Source organism: Ornithorhynchus anatinus, chromosome 16 (assembly GCF_004115215.2).
Source record: "Ornithorhynchus anatinus isolate Pmale09 chromosome 16, mOrnAna1.pri.v4, whole genome shotgun sequence".
Classification (NCBI taxonomy): domain Eukaryota; kingdom Metazoa; phylum Chordata; class Mammalia; order Monotremata; family Ornithorhynchidae; genus Ornithorhynchus; species Ornithorhynchus anatinus.
Genome location: NC_041743.1, coordinates 7,600,625 through 7,623,413, shown reverse-complemented (window position 1 = coordinate 7,623,413; position 22,789 = coordinate 7,600,625). Strand labels below are relative to the sequence as shown.

The 22,789-nt window shown below is 51.8% G+C and overlaps 1 protein-coding gene and 1 long non-coding RNA gene across 2 annotated transcripts in view; one reads left to right on the top strand and one right to left on the bottom strand.

Moving 5' to 3' along the window:
• The first annotated feature begins 3,414 nt into the window (after positions 1-3,414).
• LOC114817379 lies at positions 3,415-13,682 on the top strand. The gene is made up of 4 exons (XR_003765232.2): positions 3,415-3,495; positions 6,960-7,163; positions 7,922-8,238; positions 12,842-13,682. It is a non-coding gene; the product is annotated as an uncharacterized LOC114817379 (long non-coding RNA).
• Positions 3,489-22,789, bottom strand: part of PAPPA2 (pappalysin 2) — a 157,045-nt gene continuing 137,744 nt past the window's right edge. Inside the window, exons 21-22 of the mRNA XM_029081125.2 lie at positions 5,680-5,778; positions 3,489-3,845 (exon numbers count right to left, since the gene is read on the bottom strand). Of these exons, the coding sequence (XP_028936958.1) occupies positions 3,762-3,845; positions 5,680-5,778 (183 nt within the window). The 3' untranslated portion in view covers positions 3,489-3,761. The remainder of the gene's footprint in view (positions 3,846-5,679; positions 5,779-22,789) is intronic.

Genomic DNA, 22,789 nt, shown 5'->3' with positions numbered 1-22,789 from the left:
TTGATTTTTTTTTTTTAATGAACATGTTATAATCATAGAAAATAACTGGCTTTAGCTGTTTTACAATACAGTAGATCAGTTCCTTTCACTGTGCCCCAGTCACGCCATTCCCACGGGGTTCGAACTGATGTGCCGGAGAGCAGTTCCATGGAGTTGGAGATGAGCCAAGGGAAGGTCTGGAGAGCCAGGTGAGAGGGGGCAGGGGGAGGGAGAAGACAGCAGCGAGCTTAGCCCCCTCTCTCACCCTCACTCTATCTCTGGCATTTTCTTCCTTCCTTTTCGCTGGAGGCTGCAGTTCAGGTCAGTGCTTTTGCCATGAGAGAGTCTGTCTGGAGACCAGGCCGGGGCCCCAGGTTGACAAGGTGGGTGAAGACTCGAGAGGGAAAAGGAAGGAGAGAGCCTCGGACTGGGACCGGGAAGTGAGCGAGGAGCTCTCCTCCTCACTCCCCACTTTCCCCCAGCAGCAAGAGGCTCGACTCCCCCCTGGGCTGGGGGATCCCGCGGTGAAGGGGACGGCAGAGGGCACTGCTGGTTGACCCCGAGACCACTTTTTCTGGGCTGGCTTGGGTGGGGGCGTCAGGCCTGACCCTGACCAGCAGCAGAGGAGGGGGCGGAGGTGAAGTAGAGGTGTGTGGCAGTGGTCTGTGACTGACTGACGGTTCTGAGTTGGGCAGAGCTGTGATCTTGCTCTCCCATAGCAGCGGTTGAGCCCAGGATGAAGACAAAAAGACAAACAAATTTGAAACATTGAAAAACAAAGTACAAAGTCCAAACCTTGGTCCCTGGTATCTTTCTGGAGCAAATGGGTTTGGGGAGGTGTGTGTGTGTATGTGGTGGGGGGAGGTTCCAAGTTCCGCAGTCTCTCCTGGTCTAGGCCCGCAGCCCTCCACACCAAGGTGGACGGCCTGCCCAGTTCTGTCCCTTTCTGGGAGGTCATGAGGAAGTCTCCCCAGTGGATGCTCCTTCCGATGCTCCCGAGGCCCCCGAGCCCTCCTGGGAATGGACAGCTGAGGCCCATGACCCCCGGGCAGGCTGAGGGGGCTTCTGTGGTAGTCAGGTGAACCAGCGGGCAAGACGGTTTCCTCTCATTCCGGCCCTGGGCAAAAAAGACTTAGTGTTGTGTCTTTAGCCCCAGAAGCACCTAGGTCTTTGAAAAGCCACAGACGCTGGTAGCCTTTAAGTCCCAGCTGGAGGAGTGGAGAGGTGGGGATCTTGATTTCCAGATGCCGACCACCCTTTCCTCCCCACGGGGCCAGCAGCGGATCTGGCTTCCTTTCCTCCTCCTCTTCTCTTCCCCGAGAGCAGAGTCGCTGCTCTCTTCCAACGCGGCTGCGGCCAGGCTGCTTTCCAGACGGGAGGCCGTGAACGCATCTGCTTCGCTGTGTGACGAAGCCACCTGCTGAGGCCCCGGGAGCAGAAGGGGGAACCAGAATCCAGGTAAGGCCTCGGTGTCCAGTTCTGCGGGTGCGTCCCCCTCCAACTCTGGGGCTTTGTCAGGCCCGGGTCCCCGGCGGTCAGTTGCAGAGTCCGTGGATGGACACCTCACTTCCCCAGCCTCCCCGAGGGCCGCTACTCCCACGCGTGGGGCGGAGGCCCCGCCACCCGCTTCTGCCCGGGGAGGTGAGGAGATGGAACCCAGTCTGTGCTCATTAGCGGGAAAGAGAAGCACACTTGGCAGTGGGCCCCGGGCCACCAGGCTCGAAGGTGAAGCCAAGGCGAGGAGCCTGAGCCCGCGGCAATTCTCCTGTCTGGCCACAGGGTGTCGTCCTCGCTCCACAAGCAGTTTCTCCCTCGGCGTTCCCGGCTCTGCGGGGCAGAGGCTTCCAGCTTCAGCACCGGCCGGGCTCGGGCCTCGGATTTCCCTCCGAGGTCATCCTCTCATCTTCCTCTGCCAAAGGTAATCCCCCCCTTGCCGGGTTTCCGGCTTGCAAGTGAGGGCACCGCAGCATGGACTCCTCCGTAAATGTCCCGTCTCTCCCTCGGGTCCACCTGCCCCTTCTATCCCCCTCGACCCAACACACATCTTCCCCCGGCCACCCTGTAATCTCCAGGCCTGTTTACACACACCGGTTCTGGGCCGGTCGTGAGCGAAGGGAAGAGAGAGGCCTGCCTTGAGGTTGGACAGCGGAAACGGAGGGCGACGGGAAGGCTTTCTTCATAGGAAGCCGATGTCGGTGTGGGGAGATCCCCCGGCCTCACACAGGCACACACATACACATTTCTCCTGTTTCCGCTCGGGTCCCGGAAACCCCCTGGAGTCCTAGAGGCAGAGTGTACGCCAGATTCGGCGGGGGTGTCCACACCGGGAAGGCCGGGACTGGCGGGAACGGGGAGGGGAGGGAGTCTTCAATTAAACCCACGCTACTGGGCAGAACATATATGTTCTCCAACAGTCCTCTGGCCCACATGCCGATCCACTTGCCTGGCATGGGTTGGAAAAATCCCAGTCAAGCGGGTTAGACATTGGCAGTGAGATTTCCAGGGAACTGAGACGCGCCCCACCCGACCTTTATTAGGCCCAAAGCAGCAAGAGCAGTGTTCACTTGTTCACTTGCTCATCTCTCCCTGTTTGGAGGAGGTAAGAATTTCCTTGTGAGGATGGCTGCCCATCTCCCATTCTGCCAGGCTAATCTAACAATGCCTGGTCTTCCTGCCCATCTCTCCTCTCTCTTTCTCTCAGCCTTGACACTTCCCCACCCATCTTCCGTCCCCCAGAGAAGATCTCCCTTACGCACAAATGGTGAGGCATCCCCTCACTCTGGCCAGGGCCACCGCCAGGATGTCCCCAGGCCAGGTTTCTCCTGAAGTTGGGCTGCGAGGAAGCGTGCGGGGAGGCTGGCCTCAGTGGGGTGATTTCCTGTGTTCCCCTAACCACTCTCCTACCCCTGGGCTGTGGCCCTGCTCCTGGGCTCTGCGGCTCCAGGCCCGAGCCCCTCTTTCCATTTGCTGAGACCCTTTGCCGCTCTCCCCTCCCAGCCCCAGCTCTGTCCGTAGCCTGCTCTTTTGACATACGTACGTCACAGCAGCATGTGTGTGACAAAGGGTATCTTCTAGCTTGATAGCAACAAAAAATATATATTTCATATATTTATATAATTATGCTTAAATACTTGTGGAGCGTTCACAACTAACCTCCTCATTGCTAAAAGGAGCCTAGAGAGCTGAAGCGGGGAAGAGCGGGGCCGATGGGAGTGCCGGCGGCCCCGCCTCGGGGATGGGCCATTCAAGGGGGAGGTGGCCGCGAGGGCTTCTCCCCTAGGATTTTGGCTTTGGGTTCCGCGCCGGATATGAGGGGGGGAAGGGAGGAAGGTATGAGGAGGGCAAGGTGGAGGAGGAAGAGGAGGAGAAGGGATCGTTGGGCACCTCTCTATCCCCCCACACACCCCGTCGTCACCATCCCTGTACCCAACAGTTCTCTTTCCAGGATTCAGCGCTGCCCCTCCAGGGGTCCATTCGAGGCTGTGCTTGTGGCCCCTTTGAGAATGGGGAAAAGAGGTTGGTTAATCCCCTATTTTTCCCCTCCCATTTCTTTTGCAATCCTCTGAACTGCATCTTTCTGCCCTTGTTTCCCCAGTGCTTCTTTCTCCCTTCCCCTCCTCCTCCTCCCTTCTCTCCTCCAAGGGGTATGTGCGCCCCTGCATGTTCTCACTCTCGCGCTCTCTCTCTCTCCCTGCCCCTTCTTTCTCCTTCTCCCCCGTTCCTCGCCTGCCCACCCTCCCCCAAGAGGGGAGGGCTTGGGGGTCGGGGACAGAGGTGCCGTCTCAATGCAGTTGCTGATTCTCCTCGGCCTTTGGATCCCGACAAGTGCATTCATCCTGGTCACAGTCAGCAGCAAACGGGACCACCTGGTGGGAGAGTGCAGGCAGATGTCGTTGTTGTCATTCTCTCCCCCACCGCCCCCTCCGCCGCAGTAGATGAGAGCCCTGAAGGGGAAACCGCATTACTTCTGGCACTTTCACTGGAGGGTGAATCGGCCTTTGTTGGGGGGCATGCAGGAACGTCTTGAGAAGCAGCATGGCCTAGTGGCAAGAACACTGGCTTGGGAGTCAGAGGGATGTGGGTTCTAATCCCAGCTCTGCCACTTGTCTGCTGTGTGACCTTGGGCAAGTCACTTAACTTCTCTGTGCCTCAGTTACCTCATCTGCAAAATTGGGATTAAGAATGGGAGCCCCACATGGGACAACCTGATTACCTTATGTCGACCCCAGTGCTTAAAACAGTGCTTGGCTCATAGTAAGCGCTTAAACACCATAATTATTATTCTTATCTCATTCTCACTCCTGTGTTTAGTTGTCATGCTTTGCCCACAGAATTCCACCCCTCCCTGTCAGGACTCAGTGAGGACTGTTGGCCCAGGAGGAGAGCTGAGAGACCCTCTCTGGGTCTTAGAGGTGCCTGGGGCCAGATATGTGGTCGCCCCTTCCGCAGGGCTCTCCTCCCGGGCCCTGCTTTGACTTCACCCAAGACGTGAGATGGTGCCACCCACCCACCAGGGCAGGCAGGGAGTGCTGGAGAAGCAGCACAGAGCCACGGAGGGCAGTTCCTGGCCAGAACTGAGTGGACGGTATGAAGGGCAGGGAAGGGGAGGACTCTGTCCAGGTGAAGGGAAACAGCCTCTGGGAGTGGTCTGCATCATCACTCTCTGGAGGAAGGAAGGTCCTGGGGAAGGTGAGGAGGGGGAAGGTGAGGAGTTGGCATTTAGAACAAGGAATGTGGAGCCCTCCCTCATCCAATGGGCTCCCCAGGTTGCCACCAATCAGTGCAAGGGTGAAAAGAGTTAGCTCTGGAGGGGGCAGTGCTGTGTTTCGGAGCGGTGGTCAGGCTGCCCGACACAAACTCGCTCCCCTTCAATCCTGGCATCATTATCATCATTATTGCCGACTTGTTCATCTCAAGCGCTTAGTACAGTGCTCTGCACATAGTAAGTGCTCAATAAATACTATTGAATGAATGAATGAATTAACAATAATAATAATAATGTTGGTATTTGTTAAGCGCTTACTATGTGCAGAGCACTGTCCTAAGCGCTGGGGTAGATACAGGGTAATCAGGTTGTCCCACATGAGGATCACAGTTAATCCCCATTTTACAGATGAGGTAACTGAGGCACCGAGAAGTGAAGTGACTTGCCCACAGTCACACAGTTAAGTGGCAGAGCAGGGATTCAAACCCGTGACCTCTAACTCCAAAGCCCAGGCTCTTTTCACTAAACCACGCTGCTTCTCATTAGCCCAAATGGCAGCCACAGGCCCACACAGTTCTGCCTTATGGGCCCTGGGGCCTGTCCCTCTTCTCCCTTGCTGCCAATCTGGGTGAAATCTTGAATAAATAAATCCCCAGTGGCCAAGGTGCAAATGGGTGAAGCAGTGAAACACGGTATCTTTATCCTTAACCTTGCCCCCTGATGTACCCATAACCCTTACCCTCACCTTGATGCGTTTGGGCAGTGATTGACTTTTGTCTTCAACACAAATTCACCTCTGGACATCTTTGTGGCACAAGACCTTTGACTTGTTGGCATACAAGCCTCGAGCTTGGCCCTTTTTGTCCCCTCTCCCTCTCCAGGAAGCGTCAGCCCTCCCGGGGCTAGTCGCTCCGGAACAGCTCTTGGAAGATGAGGTCCCGGCAGGGGGCGGAAGGAGGGGGTCGTGGACACGGGCCCCGGGGGTGATCACTTACCTTCCTGGAGGACAGGGTGGAGGAGCAGCAGTCCCCACCGTCGTAGCGGCAGTAAGCCCTGTTGTTGATGGTGTCACACCACCCGTCGGCCTGGAAAGGCTGGCAAGAGAAACAACAGGTGGTCAGTCGGTCAGTCCCCCCCAGGATCTCTCCAGAGCAGTCAGCCTGGGGGTGGTCAGCTGCATTTGAGAGGGGGTCCGTCCGGGGTCACTCCCATCCTAGGCTTTCCTGGGCCACCCCAACTTGGCGCCCCTCTCCGCCGGAACCATAGAGACTGGCACCTACCTTGTTCCCGGGCTGGGAAGGTTGAAAACCTCGAGGTGCGAGGACAGGGCCCGAGAGGCCAGCGGTCCTGATGCAGCCCGCTGGAGTGTTTGTCCACCCACAGAGGCCGGGTAATCCCAGGGAGCGGTAGGCCTGACCAAACCATTTCTATCCGTTCCCGTGATCGCCGCAAGTTAACAGGAACCAAAACTGGAAGCAGGCCCAGGCCAAACCAGAGTTAATGGAGTGTCTCACCCCAAAAGGGAATGTTTGATAAGGTCGGCAGCAACAGGCAACTCTGTTGAGCATGAATACTGCAGGCTGGCAGTGCAGGAGGGCTGGAGAGAGCAGCGCAACAGCCCCTCCCACACACTGTGTACCTGCAAGAAGTCCCTGGCCACCCATCCCCTAGCCCAAGGCCCCTGGCTGCTGTCCCTCCTGAGCCACCGCATCCCAGCAGAGACCCCAAGCCTGGCCGGGTGGGCTCGCTGGTGTGGGCCTCACTGCAGCCTCAGGATCTCCCAGAGGGACCAGAACTTGGCCGGCTGCCACCTCGGGCCTCATCCTTTCCTGTCTCCTCCCAAGTTTCAGTCTACTCCTTTGCTCAACGAGGGTCAAGATACCCAGCCTGCGTTGTTTCAGAAAGAGTAGCCAAGTATTCCAGAAACTGGTGACCAGTTTGCTGCTCTGAAGTGTTACTAAAAGGCAAGTTGGCATTTGGTAGTCTTTATGCACCCCATTTCATACTGGAGGGGCCCAAAATAATGTGTGCAGCTGCATGCTGTTTTCTTTCTAATTGCTCTGCCCACCCCTGAAATGCTGCTGTGTCTGGGGTGGAATGCAACAGCTGGTCCACAGCTGCGCAGCAACGTCAATGGGGAACAGGAAGGGAAGCCGAATGATATTTTCAAATCGAGGCCGACCCCATGTCCTGGATACTGGGGCCGGCTAGCGGCACCCTGGCTGACTTCTGAGGAACAGGAGGTCAAGCTCTCAGTTGGACATCTCGCCCACAGGCTCACCTACTCCCTCGGCGCCAGCTACGGAGATGATGTGACACAACACTGACGTTGTTCCCGACTCCTGCCTGGCCCGAATTCCAGGGCCAAAGGAAGCCTGGTCCTCTTCGCGGGACCACACGAGTGCGGAAGCAAGATCATAGCCATCTTCGGTGCCTGGGAATGGGGGCTCCGCCACTGTTTGAGTGATTCCGGTCAAATGTAAGGAAGAGTTTTTCAACAGGGAAAGGTTTGGGAGGTGGTTGGGGGCAGAGGAGGGAGAGGCCCTGTACTGTGGAGGTCAAGAAAAGTGGCAAAGTCTTCTCTTCCAATGACAAGTTGGAGGTGGGCTGCCTAAATTTAGGGGGCTGGACTCAACGGATGAGGTTCGGTTCCCACAGCACTTATGTATATGTCTGTACCCTATATATTTCTATAAATTCTGTCTCCCCCTCTAGACTGTAAGCTTGTTGTGGGTAGAGAACTTGGCTACCAACTCTGTGATACTGTACTTGCCCAAGCCCTTAGTACGGTGCTCCGCACCCAGTAAGTGCTCAATAAATACCACTGATTGATGGATTGATTGATTGAGACTTTGGGGTCCCATGGGAGTAGCACTTGGGTGCAGGCCTGCAACTGGCAAGTGGAATATGCTAGACAGGCCCCCAAAATCAGCTTGCCAGAAAATAAACCAAGTGACTCATCCTAACCAAATGGTGGACCTGGTGGCCAAAATAGAGGGAAGCTGGGCAGCTGTGCCCAAAGAAACTCTGAAAAACAAAAATAGGAGAGAAGGGAGAAATTGTCTCATCACCATCCTCAGGTTAAAGGCGGGCTGAGGGCCTCGCTGTGGAAAGGATTGTGGTAGTTATTGAGTGTCCACTGGGTGCAAGGCACTGTATACTAAAGAACAACAGAAGCACAAGATATGTGTCCTTGGTTTGGTGCAAGTGACTCTGAGATAAAGCATTTCCTCGCAGCAAAGCGGCTCCTGCCCCTACATAACTGCACGGCATTTGGTGGCACTTACAGAAACCCAGGCCAGGTCCTGCAAATCAAGGTAAAGAACCTGTGTGGATGGGCAGTGGGATGCCAGAGCGGGAGTGCTCTGGATTATGCAGACCACCAAGAACGCCCAGAGGTCGCCGATGACCTCCGGCCCTATCCCTGTCCATGCCATCCCTGCCTCTCTGGAGGGAGGAGCCGGCCCCGGTGTCATCACAGATGAAGAGGGGGATCCCACAGCAGAGAAGGCCATGACATTTCAGTGCCTTCCTCCATCCGCCTGCTACTGAAGGTGAGGCCCTGCCAGACCTAAAGTAACAAATACATCGAACCTGTATTGTAAGATGCTCTGGAGCCAAACCCATCCAAGAATTAGCCAACTCAGTAAAGGCCCTTCATGGCAGCGTAGACTTGTCGCCCTGCCGGTGTGTGGCCTCGGCCAAGTTGCTTCACTCCTCTGTGCCTCAGTCACCTCCAATGTAAAATGGGGATGAAGACTGAGCCCCATGTGGGACAAGGACTGTGTCCAACCTGATTAGCTTGTATCTCCCCCAGCACTTAAAACAGTGCCTTGCACATAGTAACTGCTGAACAAATACCATAAAAACAAAACAAAAAAAACCTTCCGACAAGCTGATGGTCCTCGTCCCCACTCCTGAGACCTTCCCTTCAGCCGTCAGCTGCCACCCCTATCTGTCCGCAAATGCCCAGAGGCTGCAATTAGCTCTTTGTACCCTGTGATAACTGCCATGTTGGGGGATTGTTCCTCTAGATAGGTGATGTCTTCTCTCTAGACCCACGGTTGGAAGGGTTACGTTACTGAGACCCGGGGAAGGGATTGATCACACCATCACAGCAGACTAAAGCCTATTTCTTCCTATAGCTGATGAGCCTCTGTGCCAGCCAGGCCACGTTCCTTCACGGGAGCAGGCAGCTGGGTCCCTTACTCCTAATGGAACCATACTCCCAAGAGCTGGAACTAGGGAAGCAAATAGATTTTGCCCCACATCTTTCATTCATTCAGTCGTATTTACTGAGCATTTTACTGTGTGCCGAGCACTGCACCAAGCGCTTGGGAGAGTACAATATAACAACAAACAGACACTTCTGGCCTCTGCCCTGTGCATCCGTGGAACTGGGTCACGCTCTAGCCTCCACAAATTCCAAACTTCTGCTCTGCCCTCTCTCCCCGAGATTGCGAGGAGGATTCCAGCATCTATTTTGAGTTGGCTGAACCCCAGCCTGCCTGTTCTCAGCACCAGGGGGAAGACCGCCTCTGGACTCTACTCTCTTTTTGTCCAGATCACATAGTTAGTCTGTTAAGTTTGATTCTCCCCAAGGGGCCAGAGAATCCCACCTTATGGGTGCCTTCAAGGAAAAAGATAAAAATACCGAGAAGCAAAGCAGCACAATCTCAGAGCGTGTTTTTCTTGGTAGCTGGGGTTACATCAGGAAGACGCGCCCCCTCTGCCCCCGGAAGGTCAGTGGGCTGTGTGCTTGTTGTGCCACCTGACTGTCAGATGATGGTCCCGTGAGTCCGACCCAAGAGGTGGTCCTGGCCCAGGAGTAGCACCAGAGCTCCGGGCGTAATAGGCGTGCGTGCCTGACACAAGGGAACAGCTGTTTCAAGGCAAAGAGAGCCTGGAGCCGGGTGGCCAAGGCTCTCTGCCTCTAATTGCTGAGGGAAAACAAGGAAAGAGATCACTCAGCCTCTTCCGCCTCCACCCGCCCGCCTGCCCCATGGAGTTCAGAGTCCTGGGCACACAGGAGGAGGGAGGGGATCACGCAACCAAGCCCTCCTTAGCAGGCAAAGTGTAGCTGAATGGGGAGAGTGGCATAGCCCCCAGGAAGGCTGCTGGTCATCTCTCCCCCTTTATCCACCTACCTTCCCCCTTTAGTCACCTATGGCCACCTTTCCAGGGCTCAGGGACCCAGCCTCCTCCTCTCCCCTCCTGTGCTCCCCAGCTCCATACCCTGACCCTCTTCTCCAGTCAGAAATATTGTCAGCAGAGTTGAGAACGAAAGAGAAAGATTTGGGTTTTTCCATCCCACAGAAAAACTAGATTGGGCTGTACTCACCCTCTTGCAGAGCTGGTGATTGTCACTGTGGAATCAAGATTGCAGGGTTGGGAGAGACTCCTATCCCAATCCACCCTGGGGGCAACTTCTGCTGTTCTGCCACTGTGCTATTGGGAACGGTGGGATGCTGAGGGGGCTGGCCTATCTCTGCACCATTCCCCCCTCCTGTCCTCCCCCTCTCCCAGCTGACAATGGCCAGACACCTCCAGGCCTTGCTCTGGGCACCCATGAGTTGGGGAAAGCAGGGTCAGATAATAATAATAATAATGATGATGGTATTTGTTAAGCACTTTCTAGGTGCCAACATTATTCTAAGGGCTGGGGTAGATATAAAGTTATCAGGTTGGACTCAGTCCCTGGCCCATGTGGGGCTCACAGTCTTAATATCCACTTTACAGATGAGGTAACTGAAGCACAGAGAAGTCAAGTGACTTGCCCAAGGTCATACAGCAGACAAGTGGCGGAGCCGGAATTAGAACCCAGATCCTACCGGCTCCTAGGCCCGTGCTCTATCCACTACACCATGCTGGTTCTCCTAATGCCCTGCTGGCCTCATCCTGGACTGAGATCAGGGTGTTTCATCCTCTCTAGGCTACCCTTAGTTTCTCCCTAAAGACAATGATGATAATCACATACCACAGGTGAGGGGAGACACATTCCCTCTCCCCTTGCATTCCCTCCACCCCCCTCTGCAAATGGATCCTGGGAAGTAAGAGACTTGAATTACTGGGGCCGGGTCTCTAAATACTGCAAGCCAACCATTTGCCTTCTCTCCCCTGGGGAAGGGAGAGGGGCAGATTACAGTATCAGAGAAACAAGGGCTCTGCACAGTTGTGGGGACATGGCTTTTCTGCCAGGCCTCAAGCTGGGCAGTGCTGGGCATAGTGTCCTAGCTTCCTCTCAAATGCCCTGCCAGCAGCATCAGAACATGAGCAAAGCCTCACGCCTTACCCATCCAAGGGTCTGGCGATCAATCCATCAATCAATTGATGGTACTTGAGTGCTTCCTGTGCCACCGAGTGCTGTACTAAGGGCTTGGGAAAGTACAGTGCCAAAAATTTGGTAGACACAATCCCTGCCCACAAGGACCTTAACAGTCTAGACGGGGAGACAGACCTTAAAATAAATTACAGACAGGGGAAATGGAGGCTCTATTCATCCACCTGGGATGGAAAATTGAGGGCAGAAATCTATCTACTACTCTTTTGTAGTCTCCCAAGTGCTTACCACAGTGTTCTGTACCCAGGAGGTGCTCGATGCTTACTACTGATTGATGGATCGATGGATTGTAACTACTCATATGGGACTCAGCCTCTGTCCTGGATGGCCAGTGAGGGGCCACGACAGAGACCGAAGCTCTACCAGTCAACAACCCATTTGTACAATCCTGTCTAGCCCCAGAAGCCCTGATCCTGAGAATCCTGGAAGTTGAGGGAAGCAGAGTAAGAGTATTAAAATGCCCCATGAAAGGAGTGCTGCCTTCAAAACCACTGGGCCCAGGGGCTCCTTTGCAGCTGATGACCTTTAGTCCACTACACCCACCTCCCGCATAACAGAGCAGTGCAGATAAACAGGAAGATGAAGAAATTCACTTTCGGCCTAAAGAATGACCTGGAAGGCCCCACAAACACACAAACACGTGCAACACACACATACATGCATTCTCTGTCTCATTCATTTTAGGCAAGTGGGAGCCTGGAAGTGCACATGCACGCACCCCCCTCCCCCCCACAAAAACACCCTCCCTCCCTCCCCCACCTTACACCCCGACATCACTGAAAGTCTGCACGGTGTAACGACCCCTGTCCCAGAAAACAGAGTTGGGCTCGCTCAGTCTCCCTGCCTTCAACATTGCTTGTGGCTCAGCCCTAATCAAAGAATACAGTGGGCTTCAATCCAATCACCCCAGCCCCACAGCACTTTGGGTCCGATCCTTATTCTCTACCGCTTTCTTGATCTGTAATTGTTTCAGTGTCTGTGTCCCCGACTAGGCCATAAGTGCCTTGAGGGCAGGGGTTGTATATACCAACTCCATTGTATTGCACTCGCCCAAGTGCTTAGTACGTTACCCTGCACACAGTGAGAGCTCAATAAATACCACTGATTGAAAGCTTACCACCACCCTCAAGCCCCCCTGACAGGGGATGCCCTTCTCCTTGACCTTAGGCAAAGATTAGGTCTGCAGGTCTAGTTGGGCCCCACGTCCCCTTCCCTGACCACCCTAAATCTCCAATCCAGGTTTTCTTTAGCACGACCGAGCACACCACTCTTGCTCTTTGCACCTCTCCTGAGGGACATCAGCACCCCCTCAATGCAGGCCAGGGCAAAGGTTGTGCCAAAATGGGGCTCAAGTAGTTCAGGGAACATCTGTTGATCACTCACTGGGTGCAACTCCAATGCACTCTACCAACCACCTGAGGGGGTACAAGCAAAGAAGTGACACATTTCCTGCTCACAAGGTGCTTATACTCTGAAGTAGAACACTATCATTTTCAAATTAGAAAATGCAGAGTTTAGGAATTGGTAAGTTCCGAGGTGTGAGTTGGATGATTTGGGGGTGGGGGGTGGAGGGGAGATGAAGGAGGATCGTGAAGAGGAGGCTAGAGAAAGATGATGAGAATCCCTTTTTCCATCCCCCCTGCTTTTCCACCTCACTCCTTTCCTCCTTCATCTCCTTCTATCCTCCCTGCCCCAGTGCTTCCCAAGGAGAGCAGAAGGATAAAAGTGAGCGAACGGAGAGGGGGCCGTTCCCCAGGAACGCTCTTGTTTTGACCTTTCCTCCTGACCACTACATCCCTGCTTCTTCCCTTTCAAAGGGCCAATGGATTCAACAGCTCCAGCTGCTATTCCCGGTGTGACGGAGCAGGATCCCTCTGACCCTCACCGTGTCCGGAGAAGGCATTAGGGGCTCTCCAAACTCAGACCGCAGGACAGTACCAAGCTCTTAGTGCAGTGCTCGGCACACAGTAAGTGCTCAGTAATTATGATGAAAGAATGAATGACAGATCCGCGGGAGCAGGGCCTCTGCGACAGCTGCTTGCAAACGCCAGGGCAAAGGGGCAGGGTGTCCTCGGCCGGCCCAGGGTCCCAAGTCGTCCTCTGCAGCCCAGCTGCGTCGGGACACAGAGAGGGTCTGCTGGGGGGGGACACTGCTCCCATCTCCCACCAGACACAAAGGGGGACAAGAAAAAGAGAGGCAGAAGATGGGGCATGGGGCTAAATGAGGGCAAGAGAGCAGAGCAGGATACAGCAGTGTCCAGGGCACCCAGAGTCCAAACATCAGGGGGTAGAGAGCTGCAGAGGTCCAGTTCGGGCTCCTCCCGTTCCAGCAACCCCAGGAGACCATCCTCTCCCCACGGGAACCTCCTGCCTATGGCCAGTGGTTTCTCTCTGTCCCCTCGCCCCAGGCTCTCTGGTCGGTGTTCGGTTTCTGAGCGGGCAGGCAATGGTAATGCTACACCGCAGTGCCCCTAACACGTGTGTTCTGCTTACACACACACACACACACACACACACACACACACACACACACTCGGCCAGGCAGCGCAGCATTTCTGGAGCCCTCCTGCCTGCCTGGCAAAGATGACTGGGAATGCAGACTGTGGGAGGAAACGACAATGTTCATTGTTTGGATTAAATATTTTTCTTGGCCCTCCTGCAGTTTGCTATGTGTCTCTCTCTCTCTTTAATTCTCTCGCTTCCCCCCCCCCCCACCACTCATTTTCCTTCTCTCCTTCAGCAATCGGGCACACAAGAGTGGGGGCTGAGGTGGGCTGAGAGAATCCTAGGAGGCCAGAGATTTTGCACCACCGGATATTCCCCACAGTGCCCCTCACCTTTTCAGGATCAGGTGCTCCACTTGAGAGAGATCAAAGGACCTGGCCGGCAGTCACCCTCCATCGATCGTAGGTTCGAAGGTTTTATGCCCCAGCCACTCTCCTGGAACCTCTGCACACCTATTTCACTACCCATCCTGGTGAGCCAGATTCCACCCATGCAGATGTAATTGTATGTTCAATTAGTAGTGAGAAGCAGCATGACCTAGTCAAAAAAGCACAGGCCTGGGAGTCAAGACCTGGTTTCTAATCCTGGCTCCACCATTTGCCTACTGGGTGGCTTGGGTAATTAATTCCCTTCACTTCTCTGGACGTCAGTTTCTTCAGTTGTGAAATGGGGACTTAATATCTGTCCTCCCTTCTACTTAGACTGTGAGGCCCAGATGGGTCAGGGACTGTGTTCAACTGGATTAACTTGCATTTACCCCAGCGTTTAGAACAGTGCTTGAATGTGCAATTTGTAAATCCGTTTTATGTCTGTTTCCCCTATTCTTCCTGGTGGGCAGGGAATGGGTCCTGTGCTCCTCTTGAACTTTTCCAAGTCCTCAGTTCAGCGCAGGGTACTCACTGGGTGCTCAGAACCTCCTACTTCTAATGATACTTCTGCATCCACCCTGTCCTGCATTCAGCACACCTGGGAAGCTGGTGAGAAACCAATTTTACATAGGAGACAGAGGCAAAGAGTAAGGAAAATCCTTGCTTAGGCTTGCGCAAAGGACAAGAAACAGAATCAGGAACGGGTTGAGAGCCAACATCTGGATCTGAGTCCATGGTACTTTCCACCATGTAGGGACAAAAATTGCCTTATGGAACATGCAAGATTTTTGGCCCACATATATTCTTCCTAAAGGGCCTCAGGAGAAGCACTAATACACCCACTAGTAAACAACTGTATACTTTCAAGAATCACCCTGAAACAGCCTTTTTGCATCAGAAAGTTGGTACAGACAGAAAATACCAGTAGGCCCAAGAATGATTTGGACACACTAGTGGACGAGGATTAACTGAGGAAACTTAGGGGATGTCACAAGGGAAGTGGTGTGGCCTAATGGAAAGAACACAGGCCTAATGGAAAGAGTCAGAGGACCTGGGTTCTAATTCCTGCTCCACCACCTGCCTATGTGACCTTGGACAAGTCATTTCACTTCTCTGGGGATCAATTATAACATCTGGAAAACGGGGATTCAGACTGTGAGCCCTATGTGGCACAGGGACTGTGTCCAACCCGAGAATAGCCTGGATCTACCCCAGCACCTCGTACAGTGCCTGGTACATAGTAAGCGCTTAATAAATTCCATTTAAAAAGAAGGAAAGCGCTAAGAAATTAGAAACTTCAAGGGAGATTTCAATCGATTAATACTGTGGGCTTATGTTGAATATTAGATATCAAATGGGTGCAGATGAGTGCTGTTGTTAGGAATCCAGAATCTAGCCTGACTTCTGCCACTCATAGTCCCCCTGGCCTGTTACCATATAGCCTTCTTGTCTACTCAGTGACACTACTTTTCCCCTCATTGACTCCCATCCCACGGGCCCCACTTTTTATCCTGGTCCTTTGCTCTTGTTCCCACCTTGACCACCATCTTCAACCTCTTACTCTCTGTTGGCTCTTTTGCCTATCCTTTCAAACATGTTCAATCAAGTCTCTCCTCCACAAAAATGATGATAAATTTCACCACACTTTGTAGTTATCTCCCCATCTCCCCACTCCCATTTCTTGTCCAAACTCCTCGAAAGGGTTTGAACACGTAACTACCTTCACTTCCTCTCTAACCACTCTTTTTCATTCAGTAGTATTTATTGAGCATTTACTATGTGCAGAGCACTATACTAAGCGCTTGGAATGTCCAGCTGGGCCTAAGAGAGAGACAATCTCTGCCCAATGTCAGGCTCACAGTCTAATCGGGGGAGACAGATGGACAAAAAAAAGACAACATAATCACGATAAATAGAATCAAGGGGATGTACACCTCATTAACAAAATAAATAGAGTAATAAAAATATATACAAATATATACAAATGGCCACAGTGCTGAGGGGAGGGGAAGGAAGAGGGAGAGGAGCAGAGGGAAAGGGGGCTTAGCTGAGGGGAGGTGAAGGGGGGAAGGGGGAGGGAGCAGAGGGTGGAGGGGGAGCAGAGAGGTAGCAGTAGCAGAGGGAAAAGGGGACCTTCCATCAGGGTTTTGGCCCCTTCACCCTGTAAGCAGGATGGACAGGGATCGTATCTACCAACTCTGTTTCACTATATTTTCCCAAGCATTTAGTATAGTATCCTGCATACAGTAAGTGTTAAATAAATACCGGTGATCGATTCACTCCACCGAGACTGCTCTCTCCAAGGTCACCTCAGGTAGCTCTACTCTCAAACAGGCACTGCTCTGCCCTAATCCTCCCTGAACATTCCATTCTGCAGCCTGGAGGGGAAGGATGGAGGGACAGTAGGAAGTGACAAGGAATGAAGATGGAAAGTCCACTGACCAATATTACAGGACATCTAGGAATCTGGTTGTCAAACAACCAGCCAAAATCCCATCACTTGGTTTTGAATGCTTTCAAGAGAAGGATGGAGGAGAAAGCAGAGGAGCAGGGACACCAAGGAGGTGTCAACAGGCCCTTTTCAACAGGATGCAACAAGTTCAAGGACCCTGGAGAACATACTGTGAAACAGATGCACTAGATCAATAGAGGAGCAAATTAGATACACAACAAGGAGATAAAGAGAATGTAAACAAGACACTTGTTCAGAGAATAGGTTCCATATGGACAAAAGTGAGATGGATATGCAGATCATTGAGATATTCAATCTGTCATCAAATCCTGTTGGTTCAACCTTCACAATATGACAAAAATCCGCCCTTTCCTCTCCATCTACACAGCTACCACGTTAATTCAAACACTTAGCCTACCCTGCCTTGATCACTGCATGAGCCTTCTTTCTCTCCTCACTCCAGTCCATATTTCACTCTGCTACGTGAACAATTTTTCTACAAAATATTCAGTCCATTTTTCCTCACTTTTTAAGAGCTTCAGGTGGTTGCCAATCCACCTTGAATCAAACAGAAACTCTTTACCATAGACTTTAAAGCACTCAACCACTTTGACCCCTCCTAGTCTACCTCCCTGATTTCCTGCTACAACCCAGCCTGCACACTTCACTCCTCTAATGCCAACCTACTCACTGTTCCATAATCTCCGCTACCTCGCCGATGACCACTTGCCCACATCCTGCCTCTGGCCTGGCACACCCTCCCTCTTCACATCCAACAGATTATCACTGTGCTCGTTGTGGGCACGGAATGTGTTTACAAACCCTGTTATACACTCCCAAGAACTTAATACAGTGCTCAGCATACAATAAGCGCTCAATAAATTCCACTGGTTGACTGACCTTCAAATCCTTATTAAAAGCACATCTCCTCCAAGAGGCCTTCCCTAAGCCCCAATTTCTTTTTCTCTCATTCCCTTCTGAGACGCCCTTACACTGGATTTGTCCCTTCTTTCAACCCTCCCTCAACCCCACAGCACTTACATACTAATCCATAAAGTACTGATTTATATTGATATCTGCCTCCCCGACTAGACTGTAAGCTTGTTGTGGGCAGAGAACATGTCTACCAACTCTCTTACACTGTACCCTTCCAAGTGCTTGGCACAGTGCTCTGCACACAGTAAATACTCAATAAATACCACTGATTGATTGATTGATGGAGCAGACCCTAGCTAGAGATGGAATGGAAGGTTGAAGTCAACATCCAATTTATCATCCCAAAGTCATGCTAACCCAAAGGTTCAGAACTGAAAAAAAAATCATTAAAGGACTCTGAAAGGATTTATCTGCCGGTATGTGGAATATGAGCCATGGAACTCTTACTGTGAACTCTTACTGTGTTTCTCGAGGTCTTAATACGCCCTTATAACAGATGCATTTTCTTTAGGACATTGCCAAGAATGGGAAGGGTATGTGAAAGCTTAGCAATTGTAAAATGTTTTGTGGGCCTGAAACTTTTAAAATCTCTCTGTAAAGCTGTGACTAGTTACTGAATGTCCTTAGGCCCAGGGAATTGGAAGCTTCTTGAGGATAGGGAAGTGAGTGCTTTTACTGTACTCTCCCAAGCACTTAGTACTGGGTTCTGTACAAAATACAGACTCAGCAGACACAAGGGATTGATGGGATTCTGCAGTCTGGTCAGGTCCCACTGGCTGGCTGGGCCCAGGTTTCTGAATAGCAATTTTTTCAAGACTGCTAATTATGGTGATGATAACCTAGCATTTCACTCAATTCATCAGTCAATGGTATTTACTGAGTGCTTACTGTGTATAGAACAACCTACTAAGTGGGTGGAAGAGTACAATATGAAGCTGCGTGAGAGGAAGTAGGGAGTCAGGGGACCTGAGTTCTAATGCTAGTTCCATCACTTGTCTGCTGCTGGGTGACCTTGGGTAATCCCTTAACTTCTCTGTGCCTCAGTTTCCCCATCTATAAAATGGGGTTTCAATACCTGTTCTCCAGACTGTGAGCCCCATGTGGTACAGTGCTTGATACATAGTAAGCACTTAAGAAATACTATAATTATTTCTGAGAAACACTGTGGCCTGGTGGAAAGAGCATAGGCCTGGGAGTTGGAGGGCTTGGGTTCTAATCTCCGCTGTGCCACTTGACTGCTCTGTGCCCTTGAGCAGGTCATTTAACTTCTTTGTGTCTCATTTAACTCATCTGTAAAATGGAGATTAAATCCCCTCCCTCCAATTTAGACTGTCCTGTAGGACAGGACCGAGTCTAATCTGATTACATTGTATCTACTCCAGGGCTTAGAACAGTGTTTGACACATAATAAGCATTTTAACCTTTATAATCATCATCATCATCATCATCATCATCATCAATATTTATTGAGTGCCTATTACGTGCAGAGCACTGTACCAAGTGCTTGGAAGAGTACGATACAATAACAACAATTGTATCACGATCCCTGCCCTTGAGGATCTTACAGTTTAGGTGGGAAGGAAGACACTAAATAACAAGAATAACAATAATAATAACAATAAAAATTACAGATGGGGGAAGCAACTGAGTTAAAAAAATATGTATACAAATGCTGGGAAAAAGAAGGAGTGGGTGAGTTCCACAAGTGGTCAGGGAATACAGATTCAATGCACTGAAGATACAGTAGTGGGGAGGCAGGGGGGAGATGAGAGATTAGTCAGGGGAGGCTCCCTGGAGGAGGTGTGATTTTATCAAGGCATTGAAGGTGGGGACACTAATGGTCTGCAGGATACAAAGCAAGAGGGGTGCCAGGCGGGAGGACGGAGTCAAAGGCGTGAGAGAGAGACAGCAGAGGCACTCAGCCACGCCACCACTAACACCAACTCCCTTGACCCTACCACTGACCTCAGCCCTTCCCCTGGGCAAGGCTGTCCTCACGGGCGTGAAGCCACTGCCGATTCCTCCACCAGCTCCTGGTAATTGGCCCTGCTGCAGTTCAGGACACTGAGCTTGGAATCCTCAGCCGAGGGGGTGGGTAGGCGAGGGCAGGGCCGGTACCCTGAGAACAGACGGGTCTGGAGCTGGGGTGGAGATCCCGGGCCCTCCCTCGAAATTGACTGCCACCACACCCGGAAGCCACTCCTGCCCACCCAGTGCCTGGCTCACAGCCAGGGCAGCACGCCAGTCGGTCAGCTCTCCTCTTCAACCGGGCTCCTCCCCCAAAAGACGGCGATTGCAAAGCACCCCTTCACCTCATATGAGGTGTCCCTAACCTGTTAATAATAATAGTAATAATAATGTGGCATTTGTTTGGCACTTACTATGTGCCAAGAACTGTACTAAGCGCTGGGGGGTGGGGGCAAGCGGGGGGGGGGGGGCAATACAAGATGGTCACGTGGACACAGTCCCTGTCCCACGTGAGACTCATGGTCTAAATAGGAGTAGGATTTTATGCCCATTCTACAGATGAGGAACGTGAGGTATTAGAAAAGTAAAGTGACTAACCCAAGGTCACACAGCAGACAAGTGGTGGAAACAGGATCAGAACCCAAGTTCTCTGGGTTCCACTAATCCACATTATTTTCCACACTGCTCAACCACTTTATTCTGAAGTCCTCCTCCTGTCTCCCATTGAAGGAGTTGCTTGTGATAGATCTAAGTCACAGATGGAAAAACTCTGGCCCGGGAAGAAGGAGGTGCCCCCTGAAGCAGTGTTGCTTAGTGGATAGGGCATGGGCCTGGGTGTCAGAAGGACCTGGGTTCTAATCCCAGCTCTGCCACATGTCTGCTGTGTCACTTTGGGCAAGTCACTTCACTTCTCTGGGAATCAATTGTAACTTCTGGAAAATGGGGATTAAGACTGTGAGCCCTAAGTGGGACAGGGACTATGTCCAACCTGATTAATTTGTATTGACCTCAGTGCTTAGAACAGTGCTTGGCACATAGTAAGTGCCTAACAAGTACCATTATTACCATTATTATTTTTATTATTATTGTGATGGTGTGGTTGATGGGGTGGTTTGGACTCTCTACACCACAGCTGCCCTGATCCCAGTCAGGGATGGGGCAGGCTGGTGTGGGTCGCCACTGCACGGTCCCTGCTCCCTTGCCTGCAGGCCCTCCTCTTCACACTCACCTCAGACCCCAGTGCCCTCCCCTCCCCTACCGGGGTTCGGGATTCCGGGAGGAGAGTGAGGAAAGCTCAGGTCCAAGCACCCACAGGGCACCCTCAAAGATCAAACACTTTGTGAAGGATTCACAAAGGGAAGGGGGAGAAACAGGGGGAGTTGTAAGCTTCTCCCCTCTAGACTATAAGCTCCCTGAGGGCAGGAAACATGCCTACCAACTCTATTGTATTTGTGTTTGTACTCTCCCAGTGTTTAGTGCCGTGTTCTGCACACAATAAGCTTTCAATAAATACCACTGATTGCTTGATCCTACAGGGAAAGGACTGATTTCTCTAGATTCCTGTCCATGGGGAAGTGGAATGCTTTGGGGAGGGAAAGTGGAATGATTTGGGGAGGGGAAGTGGTACTTTACTCTTCTACATACCGAAGAGTGAGATGAGATTGTTGTTTAGAGGACTGAAGCCCAGAACCCCAGATTCAGCAGTGTAATTTGGGTGGGGGGTGGGGGGGGGGAGATGGGGGAAGAGAGGGAATAAGGCTTCCATGCATGTAGTAATGTGCATTCCGAGGCTAGAAGATATTTTGTTTTGGGGTTGTTGTGGTTTCTTTTTCTTTTTTTGTAAAGTCCTGGAAGCGCCTAACCTTTGCAGTAACAACAACAACAAAAAAATGAGGCTGGGCCAGTGTGAATAAGAGAAGTCAGAAAAAAAAAGAGGGAAAAAAATAAAATAAAATAACAAACCGGCTGGGAGCTTAAACAAGGAGAAAATGCCATGCATGGCACGTGGCTGGCATCACGGGTAGTAGCATCTGTTCTCAATGAGAATTCCCGGGTGCCCGCTGGGGGTGGGGGGTGGAGGGGGTGGAGGGAAGGAGGAGGAGAGAGGGTGTGTGTGTGTGTGTGCGTGTGTGTGTGTGTGTGTGTGTGTAAGGAAACACCCAGGCTTTGTACTGCAGGAAGCCCATCTCAGGGCTCCAAATTCGCCCGTCTGAAATGCTGCCCTCAGCAGCCTGCCTCTTGCCGTTGGTTAGATCTCCTGCCAGCTCATTCTTGCTAAGTATGTTGCAGGGTAGAATGGGTTGTGGAAAACAAGCCCTAAAAAACCACAAGGGCCTCCTGACCCATTTGTATCTGGTTTCTGCCAAGTTCTCGTTACAGATCTTAAATGGAAAAGAAAACAATGTCTAACAACAACCGAGGAGCTGAAGGGAGTCGGGTGGCAGTGCTAGCTAGCTGAGGGTCTTGAAGAGGTGGGCAAGAAGGAAGGGGGGAGGGAGAGAGAGTGTGTGTGAGTGTGTGTGCGGGCACGTGTGTATGTCTTCAACCTAATAAGAGGATGAATGATGGATCGGTTGTGGTACCCTCACGCATTTTGTCATTTGTCACTGGAGCGATTAGTGAAAGAAAGAGGCCAGAGCTAGAGGGAGGCGGGTCAGGCACCTGCAGGAGCTCCCTCTCCCAGGACCCTTGAGACCGGTTGTTTACACTGCCCTGGGCCAGCTCAGTCAGTCAATTGTATGCAGAGCACTGTACTAAGCGCTTTGGAGAGTACAATACAATAATAAATAGATACATTCCCTGCCCACAGTGAACTTACAATCTAGTGGGGGAGACAGACATTAATAGAAATAAATACATTATAGATATCCAGACCATGGAATTCTGCAGGTGGACTTCCCGGTTTGGACTGTGGCAGACAAAACAGTGATCTGGTCACCTCTGGACCAAAGTAGGAGTCTTCCTGGCTGGGCACCTGTGCCTCTCCTTGGGAACAGGTGGTGAGGGAGCCACAGTTTGGTTTAGTGCAAGCCCAGAGCCGAAAGGAAATCAGGAGACCGCCTCTTGAAAAATGGGTGCAAAGGATGGGGGAATGGGTACAGGGGCAAGAGAAAGCTGGAGAGGTGAGGAGGAGATCTGGGGGAGCTTAATGGTTTCAATTTTGTTAAAGTAGTTGGCAAGGTTGGGGAAGGAGGGAGGAGTGGTGGCTAAAGAAGAGAGGTAACAGGCAGAGTTGTAGGACGTGAGAGTGAATTTGAACTGGCTGAAGTGGTCTAGACTGTTAGCTCCTTGAAGGTAGGGATCGTGTCCTTTTATTCTACTGCACTCTCCCAAGCATTTAGTACAATGCTCTGCATGGAGTAAGTGCTTAATAAATATCATTGATTGGCCAAGTGCATGGATTTTCACAAAAGATGCTCTGTGGCATGGATGGAAGACCATAAGAAGCATACTCCAAGAAGCAGCATGGTTTAGTGGATAGAGCATGAGCCTGGGAGCCAGAAGGACCTGGCTTCTAATTCCAGCTCCACCACTTG